At 43.8% G+C, this 19275-nt stretch overlaps 1 protein-coding gene and 1 pseudogene across 2 annotated transcripts in view; one reads left to right on the top strand and one right to left on the bottom strand.

The window, feature by feature from the left end:
• The window catches only part of MRPL48 (mitochondrial ribosomal protein L48), a 92546-nt gene that overhangs the window by 14746 nt on the left and 58525 nt on the right, over window positions 1–19275 (bottom strand). Inside the window, exon 5 of one of the 2 annotated variants that reach the window (XM_033207612.1) lies at window positions 6462–6628. The exons of the other annotated variant lie outside the window; for it this stretch is intronic. Coding sequence (XP_033063503.1) covers window positions 6462–6628 — 167 coding nt within the window. The remainder of the gene's footprint in view (window positions 1–6461; window positions 6629–19275) is intronic. 2 annotated transcript variants of the gene reach the window in all.
• Window positions 371–851, top strand: LOC117080506 (annotated as a pseudogene).

The raw sequence follows: 19275 nt of genomic DNA, 5'->3' as shown, positions 1-19275 counted from the left end.
TCAAGTGCTGAAAGAGGAACCAACTCTCTGGGGCATCAGAAAGAGATAAAGCACATTTTTAGGTTTAAAAGAATTGAAGTACTGTCAACTATGAGAGCTAAAGTCACAGCTTATTATCAAACCTTCTAAAGAACATTTTTTAGCACAGTTGTACTCTAATGTATCAAGGTTTAAAAGTTCAAATGTGGCTGAAGGACTTAAAATAAGACCCTATATAACTGAAAATACTTGTCAGGCAGAACTGGGTTTAAACCCAGGCAAGTTACTGGTTCTGTGCTTTTGGCCTTTCTAAGCCTTGATTTCCACATATGTTAGATGGGAATACATTAATATCTAATGAGTAAGAAAGTATGATTTTTGTTTGTCAAATATGGCAGCACCCAGTGGCGGTGTGAACTGGGAGGAGGTTGCCCAGTTCCATGAATTACTCGAAGTGATGAGGACAACTGATGACAGAATAGTACATAAACTAAACACTAAGGTTCCAACAGCTTCCTTTGTAGGGAAAACTGATGCCAGCCAAACCTATAAACAAATTTAGGGGTCTTTGATGGCAGCTCTTGCCAGTAGGAACAGAGTCATAAAAAATTGTATAGCCCAGACCTCAGAAGTAGTAAAAAAACCTCCGAGAAGAGAGAGAAAATAATTTGGACTATTTAACGTTATTAAAGCAACCTGGAAAAGAGCAGACAAAGTTGAAATGGATGCAGTCAGAACCAAATGTTGAAGAAGTGGTAAAAGACAAAGGCTAGAAGGTATTTAATAAACGGTGCCAAATTCACTTCAAGCCTCCAAAGAATGAAAAAAGAAAGAGAGATACTTGTTTTTTAAAGGACTGGGTCATGTCATAAGAGGTAAGTATGATAGATATCAAGAGGGCAGGCTACCTAGGATGATCTGTGAACCAACAGTCCAAGACCTTTTGTTGATTTCAGCCCGTTAGCCAAGACCTCAAGTACAAATAATTCTGACAGTTATGGAGTAACCAACTGCTATTTTATAATGATTCCGTAAAAAAAAAAAAAAAAGTTTTGTTATTAAAATAATTTTCTGACTCAGTGTAAAAAAAAAAAACTAAGTGTAATCTTTGCCATACCCACATACTATGTCATATACTACCTTGCCACAGTGACAGACTACCTAAGCTACATTTTTGTTGTTGTTGTTTTTAAGACAGGCTCTCTACTTTGTCCCCCAGGCTGGAGTGCAGTGGCACAATCTCAGCTCACTGCAACCTCTGCCTCCCGGGCTTAAGCAATATTCCTGCCTCAGCCTCCCAAGAGGCAGGGACTACAGGCGCACACCACCAAGCCAGGCTAATTTTTGTATTTTTTATGTAGAGACAGGATTTCACCATGTTGCCCAGGCTGGTCTCGAACACCTGAGCTCAAGCGGTCCGTGCTCCTCAGCCTCCCAAAGTACTGGGATTACAGGTGTGAGCCACTGTGTCCAAGTCTTGATTTCTTATAAAATCAAACATACACTTCACTTACCATTTGACCCAACAATCATACTCCTAGAGAAATGAAGATGTGTGTTCTCACAAAACCCCGTACATATTTATAGTGGTTTTATTCATAATTGCCAAAAACTGGAAACAACACAAATGTCCTTCAATCAGGAAAGGAATAAACTGTGGTACATCCTTTCAATGAAACACTACTCAGCAACAAAAAAAACCAAACTACTTGCAGGCAACAACGTGGTTGAATCTCAAATACAGTATGCTAAGCAAAAGAATCAAAAAGAAAAATACTACATGATTTTATTTGTATGGAATTCTGAAGAAGGCAAAACTATAAGGACAGAACATAGATAAGAAGTTGCCCCTAGGCGCAGTGGCTCACACCCGTAATCCCAGCACTTCCGGAGGCCAAAGCAGGCAGATCTCCTGAGATCGGGAGCCTGAGACCAGCCTGACCAACACGGCAAAACCCCATCTCTGCTAAAGATAGCCGGGTGTAGTGGGGGAACATCTATAATCTCAGCTACTTGGGAGGCTGAAGCAGGAGAATCGCTTGAACCCAGGAGACAGAGGTTGCAGTGAGCTGAGATTGCGCCACTGCACTCCAGCTCAGTCCCAGCTATTCCAGGGAGGCTGAGGCAAGAGAATCACTTGAACCCAGGAGGTGGAGGTAGCAGTGAGCCGGGATCATGCCACTTCATTCCAGCCTGGGTGACAGAGCAAGACTCTGTCTTCAAAATTAACAACAACAACAACAAAAAATTACAAAGGGAAGGAATTTCTACCCATAGGATTTAATGTTACTTAAGGAAAACCAGAGAGCATCCTATACTGTGTGAAATACTGAGATATGTAAAGAGCCCAGACTAGAGAAGGTAGGTAGGCAGTAAATGTTACTTCCCTCTCCTACAGTTTTTCAACAAATCCAAAAAATACATAAAAGCAGAGCAGATAAAGAATATCCAAATGGAGAGATAAACCATGTTAATGAATCAGAAGACTCAATATAAACAATTAAGATTTCAATTATTCCCAAATTGATCTACAGATTCAACACAATCCTAAAAAAAAAATCCCATCAGACTCTTTTTTTTTGAGACGAGTCTTGCTCTGTCGCCCAGGCTGGAGTGCAGTGGCCCACGGTCTCTGCTCACTGCAAGCTCCGCCTCCCGGGTTCACACCATTCTCCTGTCTCAGCCTCCCAAGTGGCTGTGACTATAGGCGCCTGCCACCATGCCCAGCTAATTTTTTGTATTTTTTTTAGTAGAGACGAGGTTTCACCATGTTAGCCAGGATGGTCTCGATCTCCTGACCTCGTGATCCGCCCACCTCGGCCTCCCAAAGTGCTGGGATTACAGGCGTGAGCCACCGTGTCCAGACTCTTTTCTGTAGAATCAACAAGCTAATTCTAAAAATTTTTATGGAAAACCAAAGGACCTAGAATAGCCAAAGTAGTTTTGAAAAAGAAGAACAAAGAGTCAGTAATCAAACTACACTAATCAAGACAGTGTGTACAGGTGTAAGCATATATGTAACAGAACAGAGCATAGAAACAGACCCATATATACATGGTCAACTGGCTGTCAACAAAGATGCTCAGATAATTCAGTGGAGAAAGAAAATCTTCTCAACAAATGGTGCTGGAAACAACTGAATATTCATAAGCCAAAAACAAACAAACAAAAAAACCTTTGACCCACTATATACAAATATAATTCAAAATGGATCACAGACCTAAATACAATACTTAAAACTATAGAACTTCTAGGAGAAAACATAGGAAAATGTTTTTTGTGACTGGGTCAGGCAAAGATTTCTTAGATATAAAAGCAAAAGCAGAAACCATAAGAGAAAAAGATTGATAAACTGAACTTCATTAAGTTTAACTTCTGCTCTTCAAAAGACATACTGTTAAGAGGACAAGATAAGTCATAGACAGGAAGAAAATATTTGCAAAACACATATCTGCAAAGGAACTGGTGGCCAGGTGCAGTGACTCACACCTGTAATCCCAGCACTTTGGGAGGCCGAGGCAGGTGGATCATTTGTGGTCAGGAGTTCGAGACCAGCCTGGCCAACATGGTGAAACCATATCTCTATTAAAAGTACAAAAATGAGGCTGGGCCCAGTGGCTCACGCCTGTAATCCCAGCACTTTGGGAGGCCAAAGCGGGCAGATCACAAGGTCAGGAGATAGAAATCATCCTGGCTGACACGGTGAAACCCTGTCTCTACTAAAAATACAAAAACAAAATTAGCCAGGCGTGGTGGCGGACGCCTATAGTCCCAGCTACTTAGGAGGCTGAGGAAGGAGAATGGCATGAACCCGAGAGGCGGTGTTTGCAGTGAGCTGAGATTGTGCCACTGCACTCCAGCCTGGGTGACAGAGCAAGACTCTGTCTCAAAATAAATAAATAAATAAATAAAAATTAGTGGAACATGGTGGCAGACATTTGGGAGAATCGCTTCAACCTGGGAGGCAGAGGTTGCAATGAGCTGAGATTGTGCCACTGCACTCCAGCCTGGGCAACAAAGCGAGACTCTGTCTCAAAAAAAAAAAAAAAAGGAACTGCTATCTAAAAAGAGATGAACAATTTTCAAAACCCAGTAAGAAAACAAGCCATTTTTTTAAATGGACAAAAGATTTGAACAGACATATCATCAGGGAAGATACACAGATGACAAATAAGCACATGAAAAGATGTTCAACATCATTATTTATTAGTGAAGAGCAAATTAACACCACTATGAGATACCACCATAAATCTATTAATAGCTTTTTAAAAATTGATGATACCAACTGCTAACCAGGATGAAGAGTTTCTGGAACTCTCATATATTGCTGGTGGGAATACAAAATGGTGCAGCCATTGTGGAAAACAATTTGGCAATTTCTTATAAAGTTAAACGTAAACTTACTATACAATCCAGAAATTGGAGGCAAGGTTGGAGGCTGGAGGGAGGCAGAGGTTGCAGTTAGCTGAGATTGTGCCACTGCACTCCAGCCTGGGCAACAGAGTGAGACAAAAAAAAAAAAAAAAAAAAAAGAAAAAGAAAGAAAGAAGCCTGGGCAACAAAGTGAGGCCCCATCTCTACAAAAAATTTTTAAAATTAGCCAGGCATTCAGAAGACTAGATCATACCAGGAAAATTAAAAAATCAGCTTGGCAACGTGGTGTCTGCCTGTAGTCCCAACTATTTGGAAGAGAGAGAGGAGGATCGCTTGAGCCTAGGAGGTTGAGGCTGCAATAAGCAACGATTGCACCACTGCATACCAGCCTGGGTGGGAGACAGAGACCACATCTCTAAAAGAAAAAAAGAAAAAGAAAGGAGGTGGGGGCGCAGTGGTTCACGCCTTGTGATCCCAGCACTTTGGGAGGCTGAGGCAGGCGATCACTTGAGGTCAGGAGTTCGAGACCAGCCTGGCCAACGTGGTTGGTGAAACCCCATCTCTACTGAAAATACAAAAATTAGCCAGGTGTGGTGGTGCGCACCTGTAATCCCAGCTACTCGAGAGGCTGAGGCAGGAGAATCACTTGAGGCAGGAAGTAGAGACCAGCCTGGCCAACATGGTAAAAGCCATGAGGCGGAGGTTGCAGGGAGCTAAGATTGCACCACTGCAATCCAGCCCAGGTGACAGAGCGAGACTCTGTCTCAACAAACAAAAAAAGAAAAAGAAAGGAAATTTTGACATATGCTACCACATGGATGACCTTTGAGGATATTAAGTTAAGTGAAAGAAGTCAGTCATACAAAGACAAATATTATATGATTCCACTTACATGAGGGAGAGTAGTCAAAGTCAGGGACAGAAAGTAGAAGGGTAGTTGCCAGGAGCTGAGGGGAGGGGAATGGGAAGTTATTGTTTAATGGGTACAGAGTTTCAGTGTTTTTTTTTTTTTAATTTTTTTTTTTTTTTTTTTGAGACAGAGTCTTGCTCTTGCATGCTGGAGTGCAGTGGCACGATCTCAGCTCACTGCAACCTCCGCTTCCCAGGTTCAAGTGATTCTCCTGCCTCAGCCTCTCAAGTAGCTGGGACTACAGGCGCGTGCCACTGCTCCCAGTTAATTTTTGTATTTTTAGTAGAGATGGGGTTTCGCCATGTTAGCCAAACTAGTCTCAAAACTCCTGACCTCTGGCGATCTGCCCACCTTAGCCTCCCAAAGTGCTGGGATTACAGGCATAAGCCACCGCGTCCACCGGCCAATTTTGAGACAGGGTCTCACTCTGTCACCCAGGCTGGAGTGCAGTGGCAAGAACACTGCTCACTGCAGTCTCCACCTCCTGGACTCAAGCTATCCTCCTGCCTCACCCTCCCAAATAGGTGGGACTACAGGCACATGCCATCATGCCCAGCTAATTTTGTTATTTGTAGAGATGAGGTCTTGCTATGTTGCCCAGGCAGGTCTCTAATTCCTGGGCTCAAGTGATCCTCCCACCTTAGCCTCCCAAAGTGCTGGGATTACAGGTATGAGCCACTGCACCCAGCTAGAGTTTCATTTTTATAAGATGAAAAACATTATGGAGATGGATGGTGGTGATGCTTATATAACATTATGAATGCATTTGATATTACTGAACTGTACAGTTAAAAATAGTTAAACTGGTAACTTATGTGTATTTTACAATAAAAAAAACTTGCAAAAACATGAATGAATGTCAGACACATTATGCTAGGTGAAAAAGGCCAGCCACAAACACGACATACGTGTGACTTCATTTATATGATATTCTGGAGACGTTAAAACAAGAGGGGCAGAAAATTGGTCAGTGGTTGCCAGGGACTTGAGTGGGGAAGAGGGAGAAGACTGACTACACCAGGGCACCAGGAACTTTTCAGGTTAATAGAACTAGTTTATATTTTTATTGTAGCAAATTATATACCTAAAAAGAGTTAATTTTACTACATGTAAACTGTATCTCAAAAGCCTAATTTAACAAAAAAGCAGAGCATTCTACCCACACCAAGAACATCCCATACAAAAGCATCCTTCATACCTTTCCTCGACTTTAATGGAGAGAGAATTGCAGAGGTTGTGAACATACTGGGCATAACTCTCTGCCAGGGTCATGTCATATGCAGTCAGATGAATATTTAAAACCCCATATTCATAATCTGTCCCCAAATTAATGACTCTCACTTCCACTTTTCCCTTCTTCTTGGGCTGAAGAGAAAACAAAAAGAGAAAGAAAATAATCAAAGTATTATACAAGAAATTCTAATAATACTATCTTGATATTTTAAAAAGTCAATCTTTCTAATAAATTTGTTCACATTTTGCTCTTGGGTTACCCTACCTACAAACTGAAGTTCTCCTGGGAAGGAATGAGCAGCTTCCCTTGTCAGTCTGGGTTGTGACATCAGCCAATGCAAGGAGAGAGAATACTGCTGTCATTACTTGAATACATGAATTATTTGAACATGAGTACATGTAACTGTCTTCTGCTATTACCTTGTTTTGAGATTCACCTCCCATTTCTGGCCTTCTATTACTCAATTTGTAAATTGATAGGGTTATGTCAGATTAAAATATTTTTCTTTTTTTTGGAGACAGTCTCACCCTGTCACCCAGGCTGGAGTGGCAGTGGTACGATCTTGGCTCACTGCAACCTCCTCCTCCCTGCTTCAAGTAATTATCATGCCTCAGCCTCCTAAGTAGCTGGGACTACAGATGCCCACTACCACGCCCAGCTAATTTTTTGTATTTTTCATAGAGATGGGGTTTCACCATGCTGCCCAGGGCAGTCTCGAACTCCTGAGCTCAGGCAATCCACTCGCCTCGGCCTCCCAAAGTGCTGGGATTACAGGTGTGAGCACCACGCCTGGTCTAGATTAAAATATTCCTAACCCATATATGAATTAAGGGGTCTATGAGTCCCCCAGTTTTTTTGTTTGTTTGTTTTTTTGTTTTTGAGATGGAGTTTCACTCTTGTCGCTCAGGCTGGAGTGCAATGGTGCAGTCTCAGCTCACTGCAATCTCTACCTCCCAGGTTCAAGCGACTCTCCTGCCTCAGCCTCCCAAGTAGCTGGGATTACAGGTGCCCGCTGCCATACCCAGTTAATTTTTGTAATTTTAGTAGAGACGAGGTTTTACCAATGTTGGCCAGACTGGTCTCAAACTTCTGACCTCAGGTGATTCACCCACCTTGGCCTCCCCAAGTGCTGGGATTACAGGCGTGAGCCACTGCTACTGGCCAAGCCCCAAAATTTATATGCAAAATTTTACATGTACATGTTTCTGAGGAGAGAACCCTGAGTTTTATTAGAATCATGAAAAAAATTAACAGAAAGGAATCTCAGCATTAGTTCTCTTCTACTCCTCCTAGCTCGAAATTCTACAATTGTCTATACAGCATTCCTTTTGAGAACTGAGAGGTAGAAAAATTATTTGATTTCTTCCCTTTTTTTGTCATACAAAATATTGCTTCACTACATATCAACTTGTGTAGGCTGCTGTAAAAAGCTAAAATGAAGGCTGGGCATGATGGCTCATGCCTGTAATCCCAGCACTTTGGGAGGCTGAGGTGGATGGATCACGAGGTCAGGAGTTCAAGATCAGCCTGGCCAACATGGTGAAACCCCATCTCTACTAAAGATACAAAAAATTAGCCGGGCATGGTGGCACGCATCTGTAATCCCAGCTACTCAGGAGACTGAGGCAGGAGAATCACTTGAACCCGGGAGGTAGAGGTTACAGTGAACCGAGATGGCGCCATTGCACTCCAGCCTGGGCGACAGGGTAAGACTCCATCTCAAGAAAAAAAAAAAAAAAAAAAAAGTTAAAATGAAGCCTGGGAAAAAATATTTAATACAACATACATCAGAAAGAAGAAAGCACCTCAACCGAAAATAATCTAACCTAAATGCCCATAAAGAGAGGGACTTATGGCTGGGTACAGTGGCTGACACCTGTAATCCCAGAACTTTGAGGCCAAGATAGGAGGATCACTTTAGCCAAGGGGTTCAAGAGCAGCCCTGACATTAGCTATGTCCTGACTCTATAAGGAAAATTTTCTTTTTTTTTTTTTTTTGAGACGGAGTCTCGCTTTGTCGCCCAGGCTGGAGTGCAGTGGCACAATCTCAGCTCACTGCAAGCTCCGCCTCCCGGGTTCACGCCATTCTCCTACCCCAGCCTCCAAGTAGCTGGGACTACAGGCGCGCACCACCACGCCCGGCTAATTTTTTGTATTTTTAGTAGAGACGGGGTTTCACCGTGTTAGCCAGGATGGTCTCGATCTCCTGACCTCGCGATCCGCCCGCCTCGGCCTCCCAAAGTGCTGGGATTACAGGCGTGAGCCACCACGCCCGGCCTGAAAAATTTTCTTAATTAGCTGGGCATTGTGGCAAGTGCCTGTAATCCCAGCTACTCAGGAAGCTGAGGTGAGATGATGGCTTGAGTCTGAGGGGTTGAAGCTGCAGTGAGCTGTGGTCACACAACTGCACCCTAGCCTGTGCAACAGAATGAGATCCTGTTTCAAAAAAGAAAAGAAAGGAGACTTATTAAGTAAATTGTGCAGCTGTAAAAAGAAATAAGGGGCCGGGCACGGTGGCACACGCCTGTAATCCCAGCACTTTGGGAGGCAGAGACAGGTGGATCATGAGGTCAGGAGTTCGAGACCAGCCTAGCCAATATGGTGAAAGCCCATCTCTACTAAAAATACAAAAATTAGCTGGGTGTGGTGGTGTGCGCCTGTAGTCCCAACTGCTCGGGAGGCTGAGGCAGGAGAATCGCTCGAACCTGGGAGGCAGAGGTTGCAATGAGCTGAGATCCCACCACTGCACTCAAACCTGGGCAACTAAACGAGACTCCATCTCTAAATAAATATATAAATAAATAAATAACCACTCCTTTATGTACAGATACTGGAAAGGTCTTTAAGATAAATAAATGATAAAAGCAAACTGTAGAATAATGTGTTCAAAATGTTGCCACACATATAAAATGGGGGAGCTGAAAGAGAATAGGTATGTGTGGGTGCATGTGTGTAATTACATACATACTTATTTCCTTGCATATTTTAAAAAAAACCTCTGGAAGTATGTACAAACATAGTATTGGCTAGGCACAGTGGCTCATGCCTGTAATTCCTGCACTTTGGGAGGCTGAGACAGGCAGATTGCCTGAGCCTAGGAGTTCAGAACCAGTCTGGGCAACATGGCAAAACCCCAGCACTGCAAAAAACACAAAAATTAGCCTGTGTTTGTGCTAATTAAATTACTGTGGTGGTGTACACCTGTAGTCCCAGCACCTTGGGAGGCTTGAGACAGGAAGACTGCTTGAGCCTGGGAGGCAGAGGTTGCAGTGAGTGGTGATTAAGCCACTGTACTCCAGCCTGGGCGATAGAGCGAGATCATGTCTCAAAAACAAAAATAAATACAAAAACCCCCAAAAACTAGTATCATTGGCTGCTTGTGAGGAAACTAGGTGGCTGGGGCCTGGGGGTTGGAATGAGAATTTTAAACTATTTCCTTCTGTTTTCAAAATTTTTTTTTTTTTTTTTTTTGAGACGGAGTCTCACTCTGTCACCCAGACTGGAGTGCAGTGGCCGGATCTCAGCTCACTGCAAGCTCCACCTCCTGGGTTCACGCCATTCTCCTGTCTCAGCCTCCCGAGTAGCTGGGACTACAGGCGCCCGCCTCGTCGCCCGGCTAGTTTTTTGTATTTTTTTAGTAGAGACGGGGTTTCACGTATTAGCCAGGATGGTCTCGATCTCCTGACCTCGTGATCCGCCCGTCTCGGCCTCCCAAAGTGCTGGGATTACAGGCTTGAGCCACCGCGCCCGGCCCAAAATTTTTTAATAGTGTAAATATTTTACCAATCTAAAATTAGAATCTTAAAATCTATTATGCTTGAATTTTAGTAAATTTTTATTGCAATATATTAATATGCCAAAATATATAAGTAAGTTACATAGCTCAATGAATTCTTACAAAGTGAAAGTACCTCTGTAATCAGTACCCTAGACAAGAAACAGATCATTACCAGTACCCTAAAATGTCTCCTTTCCCCAAATTAGTAACCCCTATCCTGACTTATGAAACCATAGAGTTATTTTGCATGTTTTTGAAATTCACAAAAATGGAATGATAGATACATTCTCTTTTGCGTCTGTCTTCTTTCATTCATTAGGTTCATAAGATTCACCAGGTATTAGGTGGAATGGCAATTCTTTCCTTCTCATGTGCTACTAATCCACTGTATGAATATGCCACAATTTAATTATCCTTTCTACTGTTGGTGGAAATTTGGGTTATTTCCAGTATGGGGCCATTATGAGTAGTAGTGCAACCAATGTTCTAGTATGTATCTTTTAGTAAACATATGTATGCATTTCTGTTGGGGGTATACCTGGGAGCTGAACTACTGAGTTACACAGTTTGTATAGGTTCACCTTTAATAGATACTCTCAAACAGTTTTGTAGAGTAGTTTCCAATTTAGATTTCCACTAGCAGTATATGAGAGTTCTAATTGTTCTACGTTCTTCCTAACACTTAGAAAACAGTATAGTCAGGTTTTCTTGTGGATTTGTTTTAGCCATTTTGGTGGATATGTAGTGGTAATGCAGTGAGGTTTTAACTAACATTTTCTTTATATCTGTTGAGCCTGAGCACCTTCCCATATGATTATTGGCTATTTGGATATTGTCTTTTGTAATCTGCCTATTCAAGTATTTTGCTCATTTTAAAAATTGGGTTGTCTGCCTTTCTCTTACTGATTTGTAGAGGCTCTTTACATATTCTAAACATGATCCTTTGTACGTGCTGCAAATATCTTCTCCCTCTCCGTACCTTCCCTTTTTACTTTATTTTTATTTTATTTTATTTTATTTTTTGTAAGACAGGGTTGGCTGGGTGCAGTGGCTCATGCCTGCAATCCCAACGCTTTGGGAGGCAGAAGTGGGCGGATCACCTGAGGTCAGGAGTTCAAGACTAGCCTGGCCAACATGGTGAAATCCCATCTCTACTAAAAATACAATTGGCCAGGCATGGTGGTGGTTGCCTGTAGTCCCAGCTACTCCAGAGGCTGAAGCAGGAGAATCGCTTCAACCTGGGAGGCAGAGGTTGCAGTGAGCTGAGATCGCACCCCTGCACTCCAGCCTGGGTGACAGAGCGAGACTCCATCTTAAAAAAAAAAAAAAAGGCCGGGCGCGGTGGCTCAAGCCTGTAATCCCAGCACTTTGGGAGGCCGAGACGGGCGGATCACGAGGTCAGGAGATCGAGACCATCCTGGCGAACATGGTGAAACCCCATCTCTACTAAAAAAATACAAAAAACTAGCCGGGCGAGGTGGCGGGCGCCTGTAATCCCAGCTACTCGGGAGGCTGAGGCAGGAGAATGGCGTGAACCCGGGAGGTGGAGCTGGCAGTGAGCTGAGATCCGGCCACTGCACTCCAGCCTGGGCGACAGAGCGAGACTCCATCTCAAAAAAAAAAAAAAAAAAAAAAAAAAAGGTCTTACTCTGTTGCCCAGGCTGGAGTTCAGTGGCACAATCACAGCTTACTGCAGCCTCGACCTCCTACGCTCAAGTGATCCTCACACCTCAACCTCCCGAGTAGCTAGGATTACAGGTATGTGCCATTATGCCCAGCTAATTTTTGCATTTTTTTTTTAATAGAAACAAGGTTTTTCCACATTGCCCAGACTGGTCTTAAATTCCTGGGTTCAAGTGATCCGCCAGCCTCGGCCCCCCAAAGTATTAGGATTATAGGCATAAGCCACAGCTTCCAGCCCCCTTTTAACTTTATAATGGTATATTTTGATAAGAAGTTCTTTTTTTATTTTTATTTATTATTTATTTTCTCTTTTTGGTTTAACTTGTCACTGACGGAGCTCAGATTTTTTTTTTTAAGGGCAGGGCCTCACTATATTGCCCAGGTTGGAGTGCAGTGATACAATGGTAGCTCACTGCAGCCTGGAACTCCTGGTCTCAAGTGATCCTCCCGCCTCAGCCTCCCAAGTAGCTGGGACTACAGTGCACATTATCATGCCTGACTAATTCTTAAAATTTTTTGTAGAGATGGGGTTTCACTCTGTTGCCCAGGCAGGTCTCAAACTCCTGACCTCAAGTGATCCTTCCACCTCAGCCTCCCAAAGTGCTGGGATTATAGGAGTGAGTTACCACACCAGGCCTGAAATTGAACTTAAGTTCTTATTTTTTTTTTTTTTTTTTTTTTTTTGAGGCGGAGTCTCGCTCTGTCGCCCGGACTGCAGTGCAGTGGCCAGATCTCAGCTCACTGCAAGCTCCGCCTCCTGGGTTTCCGCCATTCTCCTGCCTCAGCCTCCCAAGTAGCTGGGACTACAGGCGCCCGCCACCTCGCCCGGCTAGTTTTTGTATTTTTAATAGAGACGGGGTTTCACCGTATTAGCCAGGATGGTCTCGATCTCCTGACCTCGTGATCCGCCCGTCTCGGCCTCCCAAAGTGCTGGGATTACAGGCTTGAGCCACCGCGCCCGGCCCAAGTTCTTATTTTTAATGTAGTCCACTGTATTCATCTTTTATGGTTATAGGGATTTTTGTGTCAAAGAAAGAAATCTTTGCCTACCTTAAGATAATTGGAGATTCCCTTGTATTTTACCTTCTAGCAGCTTTATTATTTTAATATTTACATTTAGCTCCATAATCCATCTTTAAGTCATTTCTGTGTGTGATGCGAAATAGGGTCAAGAGTTATTTTTTGTTTTCTTTTCTTTTCTTTTCTTTTTTTTGAGACGGAGTCTCGCTCTATCGCCGGGGCTGGAGTGCAGTGGCCGGATCTCAGTTCACTGCAAGCTCCGCCTCCCTGGTTCCCACCATTCTCCTGCCTCAGCCTCCGGAGTAGCTGGGACTACAGGCGCCCGCCACCTCGCCCGGCTAGATTTTTGTATTTTTTAGTAGAGACGGGGTTTCACCGTGTTAGCCAGGATGGTCTCGATCTCCTGACCTCGTGATCCGCCCGCCTCGGCCTCCCAAAGTGCTGGGATTACAGGCTTGAGCCACCGCGCCCGGCCCTATTTTTTGTTTTCACGTGATCATCCAGCCGAAATGACCCAGTCACACTGCTTTACAGTGCCACCGATGTCATATAACAAGCACCCAGAGATATATGCATTTGTTTCTCTACTCTTGTGTTCCATTGGGCTATCTGTCTATCCATGAGATGATACCCACCATGTCCTAATAATTGGAGATTTGTAGTAAGTCTTGCTATGAGGCAGAATTATTTTTTTAAGAAAAAAAAAAAACTATCTCTACTGATATGTCTTAAGTCACCCCATCTAATAGCCAACAGTCTAGTGGCTTCCACAGCAGCATTGTTCCTAATAGAGCACCTGGAATGGTTCCCTTACACTGCTGCTCTGAAGGTCAACCTATAGAGAGCAGGAACCCAGTTTGGAGAAGCATACAGAAGAGAAAGAAATGGTCCTTTTACAAGGCCAGTAATACTGATGATAGACCTGATCTCACAAGAATATTTTGAGAATTGAACAAAATACTATATGTAAAATGGTTAATACAATCTGTGGCACATATTTAAACACTAAACATTAACTTTTACTATTATTTTCACTTTATATTCCTCATATCTAGCACAGGGCCCAGTAAAGAGAAAACATACAATGAGTCATTATTTTAAAATTTTAGAATGGGAAGGAATTTAAGAGACGATTTTGTCCTGGTTCTTCATCTTTGCAAGGGAAGAATATGAAACCCAAACAGATAAATGTGTTTCCCAGAATCATGGAGCCAGACAAGACAGATGCCAGGAACTAAAATCCAGACCTCCTGATTCCCAGTGCAGGAATTTTTCCTCTGCATTACTAAAGTTCTGAACAGTGGTGGCCACCCCAGGGTGCTAGACCTTGCTGTGAGTGGGAAGCCAACCTCTAGAAACCAACCACCAACATGCAGGCATTCGGCTCTCTCTTCTTCAGAGACCAACACACTCATGGCCAAATGCAGCAATCAGGACTTCTCATTGTGACAGGCAGCACTGCAGTAAGAGCTGTGTAGAATGCTAAAGTCAGAATGCAATGGAAGGTGGCTGAAATTTTCCAGCAGAGAGGGGAGGAGCTTCTCTGAAGCCTGTAGGAGGCTTTTCTTAACGACAGAAAATGCCAGGACTCTCCAAAGGTATTGCTTTAGGGGAACAAAGAAAAGAAAGCTAATCCCAGTGTCCCTCTTGGCATCTCACTTGCTTTTCCATGTTGGCCTAGATCTACCTGAACCAATTCACATTATCAGGATCCCATTGTGATATTACAGTACATATTTCAGTTCTGAGCCAGGGCACAGCATAGCCAGCAAGAGCTTAACTGCATATAATACCAGATGCTAGTTTCTGTCATTTTATCTACACAATTTTTCTCACATCCATCCCCATTCTCTCTACTCCTACTGATTGAGTTCAGGCCTTCATGAATGCCATGAGGAGCTATTAAAGATATCTCTGTGGGCCAGGAGCAGTGGCTCATGCCTGTAATCCCAGCACTTTGGGAGGATAAGGCAGGCAGATCACGAGGTCAGGAGTTCAAGACCAGCCTGGCCAACATGGTGAAACCCCATCTCTACTAAAAATACAAAAAATTAGCCGGGAGTGGTGGCAGGTGCCTGTAGTTCCAGCTATTCAGGAGGCTGAGGCAGGAGAATCGCTTGGACCCGGGAGGCGGAGGCTACAGTGACCCAAGATCACACCACTACCCTCCAGCCCGGGCAACAGTGCGAGACTCTGTCTCTAAATAAATAAATCTGTGCAAAGGATATGCATGAATAAAGCTGTGTTTTGGGAAGCCCAACCTGACTGCACATGAAGGCCAGCCAGGCAGGAAAGGAAAGGAAGCTAGGAGAAACGTAGTAGGGAGGATGGCCTACTATCCATCATCAAACGTTGACACTCCTATGGCCTGGATTCACTAAGGGATGGCCCAGGATTGTCATTCTTAGATCCCTGCAGGACTGCACTGTGGTCCCCCAAATAGACTATAGGGTAAATTATGAAACAAGTTTTGTACAGAAATGTTCACATTATTACCCCTATTTCACAGATAGAAAACTGAGGTCCTCTGAAGGTAAGTTACTTGCCCAAGGTTACTGAGAAATTTTGCTGGAAAGAGCAGATAAAGAAAGAAATCAAATTAGAAATCAAATTAGAATACAGCTGGAAAGGATCTTAGAGATAACTGAGTCTCTCCTTCCCCCTAATTCTACACAAGGAGGAAGTTGAGACCCAGAAAAGGAAAATGGTTTGTGTAAGGTTATAACAGCAAGAAAAGGACAAAGGTAACCACTCTACGTCTATCCAGAACTGGAAGCCGAGTCTGCAGCCCCAAGCCCAGGCTCTCTCCTCTAAAGTGATAGTATCTACCTATCGCTGTTAAGTGACACTCTCCAGGGTGAGAAAGTTGGGTAAGAATTATCCATTATCTGAATCCTCAAACAAAAAGGCTGATATGCCTGCAGCATATTCAGCTTCCAGAAATTATGGTGATAAAAATAACAAAATTTACACCCGAGGATTTGAATGATTTGGGGTTAGTACCATGAATAGTCCATAATGAGCTGTGAGGTACACAGCGATCAAGTATTTTATTTTATTTTATTTTATTATTTTTTTTTTTTTGAGACGGAGTCTCGCTCTGTAGCCCAGGCTGGAGTGCAGTGGCGCGATCTTGGCTCACTGCAAGCTCCGCCTCCCGGGTTCCCGCCATTCTCCTGCCTCAGCCTCCCGAGTAGCTGGGACTACAGGTGTCCGCCATCTCGCCCGGCTAGTTTTTTGTCTTTTTTAGTAGAGACGTGGTTTCACCGTGTAGACCAGGATGGTCTCGATCTCCTGACCTCGTGATCCACCCATCTCGGCCTCCCAAAGTACTGGGATTACAGGCTTGAGCCACCACGCCCGGCCAGCGATCAAGTATTTTATAACCTGGTGTTATACACTTGAGAGACATGTGGACAAAAGGCCTGGCTCTGACTGGGGTAGCAAGGAGGCATGGCCTGATGCTATATAAAGTGCACTAGACTTAGATGGAAGCCATAGAAAATCTGACCTCAAATCCTAACTATCTGCTTAGTCACTACATGACATTGTGTAATCTCTCTAGGCCTCAGTTTCCTCATCTGTAACAGCTAAAGTTATTGTGAGCTTAATAGAGTGAATTTATATGAAATGGAAATACTAGATATGTTAGATGAATTCTGGCCATCCTCACTCCAAATATCGGCTCTGAAAACTTCTAGCCACGTGGGCACATCATTTAATCTTTCTCTGAGTCTTGGATTCCTCAAACAGGGTCTTGAATAACCATATGATACTCTAAGGCTTAAATAATAAATAGGTTTAAAAGGCTATAAAATGCAGCCGGGTGTGGTGGCTCAAGCCTATAATCCCAGCACTTTGGGAGGCCCAGACGGGCAGATCACGAGGTCAGAAGATCGAGACCATCCTGGCTAACACGGTGAAACCCCGTCTCTACTAAAAAATACAAAAATACTAGCCGGGCGAGGTGGCGGGCGCCTGTAGTCCCAGCTACTCCGGAGGCTGAAGCAGGAGAATAGCGTGAACCCGGGAGGCGGAACTTGCAGTGAGCTGAGATCCAGCCACTGCACTCCAGCCTGGGCGACAGAGCAAGACTCCGTCTCAAAAAAAAAAAAAAAAAAAAAACAAAATAAAAGGCTATAAAATGCAATAATGTCTTTACAGCCTGGCACATAGTACTTATAGCACCTGGTATATAATAAGAAGTGGCATTTTTGGCAGGGCGCAGTAGCTTATGCCTGTAATCCTGGCATTTTAGAAGGGCAAGGTGAGGGGAAGAAAACCTGAGGTCAGAAGTTTGAGACCAGACTGGCCAACATGGTGAAAACCCGTCTCTACTAAAAATACAAAAAATTAGCTGGGTGTGTGGTGGTGAGTGCCTGTAATCCCATCTACTTGGGAGGTTAAGGCAGGGAGAATCGCTTGAACCAGGAGGTAGAGATTGCAGCCGGGCGCCTGTAGTCCCAGCTACTCGGGAGGCTGAGGCACCAGAATTGCTTGAACCCGGGAGCTAGAGGTTGCAGTGAGCCGAGATGGTGCCACTGCGCTCCACCCTGGGCGACAGAGTGAGACCCTGTCTCAAAAAAAGTAAATAAATAAAAATAAAACTACAAAAATTAGCTGGGCGTGGTGCACACATGTAATTCTGGCTACTTGGGAAACCGAGGCACAAGAATTGCTTGAACCTGGGAGAAGGTTGCAGTGAGCCAAGATCATGCCACTGCACTCCAAACTGGGTGACAGCAAGGGCCTGTCTCAAAAAAATAAATTAAAAATAAATAAATAAATAAATGGCATGTTAAAATTATTATTATTTTGAGACAGTCTCACTCTGTCTCTCAGGCTAGGGTGTAGCGGCGTGATCTCGACTCACTGCAACCTTCACTTCCAGAGTTGAAGCAATTCTCGTGCCTCAGCCTTCCGAGTAGCTGTGGTTACAGGCATTTGCCACCATGTCCGGGCAATTTTGTATTTTTAGTAGAAACGGTGTTTCACCTTGTTGGCCAGGCTGGTCTCAAACTCCTGAACTCAGGTGATCCACCAGCCTCCACCTCCTAAAGTGCTAGGATTACAGGTGTGAGTCACTGAGTCCTGCCATAAATGACATTTTTAAAAGAGGTTGTGTAGTGTACATAGATAGGACATTACTGTTACTACTACATATTGGAGGTAAGCATGGTCCCAATTTCCAACTGGTAAATTTTACAAAATGAAGAATTTATTAAGCACCTGCAGTTTACGAAGCGCTAGTTCAATTACTCTAAAGAAAGACAGGCTGGGCGTGGTGGCTCACGCCTATAATCCCAGCACTTTGGGAGGCTGAGGCAGGCAGATCACGAGGTCAGGAGATTGAGACCATCCTAGCCAACATGGTGAAACTCTGCCTCTACTAAAAATACAAAAATCTGCCTGGTATGGTAGCGCGTGCCTGTAATCCCAGCTACTCAGGAGGCTGAGGCAGGAGAATTGCTTGAACCAGGGAGTTGGAGGTTGCAGTGAGCCGAGATCACACCACAGCACTCCAGTCTGGTGATAGAGTAAGACTTCGTCTCAAAAAAAAAAGACAACATGGCTGGGCACAGTGGCTCACACCTGTAATCCCAGCACTTTGGGAGGCCAAGGTCGGTAGATTGCTTGAGCCCAGAAGTTTGAGACAAGCCTGGGCAATATGGCAAGACCCTATCTCCACAAAAAAATTAAAAAATTAACTCTGTGTGATGGCATGTACCTGTGGTCCCAGCTACTCAGGAGGCTGAGGCTGCAGGATCGCTTAAACTCAAGAGTTTGAGGTTGCAACGAGCTATAATCACACAAATACACTCCAGGCTGGATGACAAAATAAGATCCCGTCTCAAAAAAAAACAAAACAGGCCAGACACAGTGGCTCATGCCTGTAATCCCAGCACTTTGGGAGGCCAAGGTGGGCAGATGACCTGAGGTCAGGAGATCGAGAGCAACCTGGTCAACACAGTGAAACCCTGTCTCTACCAAAAATACAAAAAATTAGCTGGGTGTGGTGACACGCACCTGTAGTCCCAGCTACTAGGGAGGCTGAGGCAGGAGAATCACTTGAACCCAGGAGGTGGAGGTTGCAGTGAGCTGAGATCACGCCATTGCACTCCAGCCTGGGCGACAGAGCAAGACTCCATCTCAAAAAAACAAAACAAAAAAGAAAAAAATAGCAAAAACAAACAAAATAAAACAAGAACAACAAAAACAAAAAACAAAGAAAGAAAAGAGACATGATGACCACTGTTTCCCCTTTCCCCTTCCTGCTGCCTGAAATGTGAACATAGT

The sequence above is a fragment of the Trachypithecus francoisi genome, unplaced genomic scaffold, assembly GCF_009764315.1.
Source record: "Trachypithecus francoisi isolate TF-2019V2 unplaced genomic scaffold, Tfra_2.0 Lachesis_group8, whole genome shotgun sequence".
Classification (NCBI taxonomy): domain Eukaryota; kingdom Metazoa; phylum Chordata; class Mammalia; order Primates; family Cercopithecidae; genus Trachypithecus; species Trachypithecus francoisi.
The sequence above is the reverse complement of the archived record's forward strand: the minus strand, read 5'-3'. Positions and strand labels throughout refer to the sequence as shown.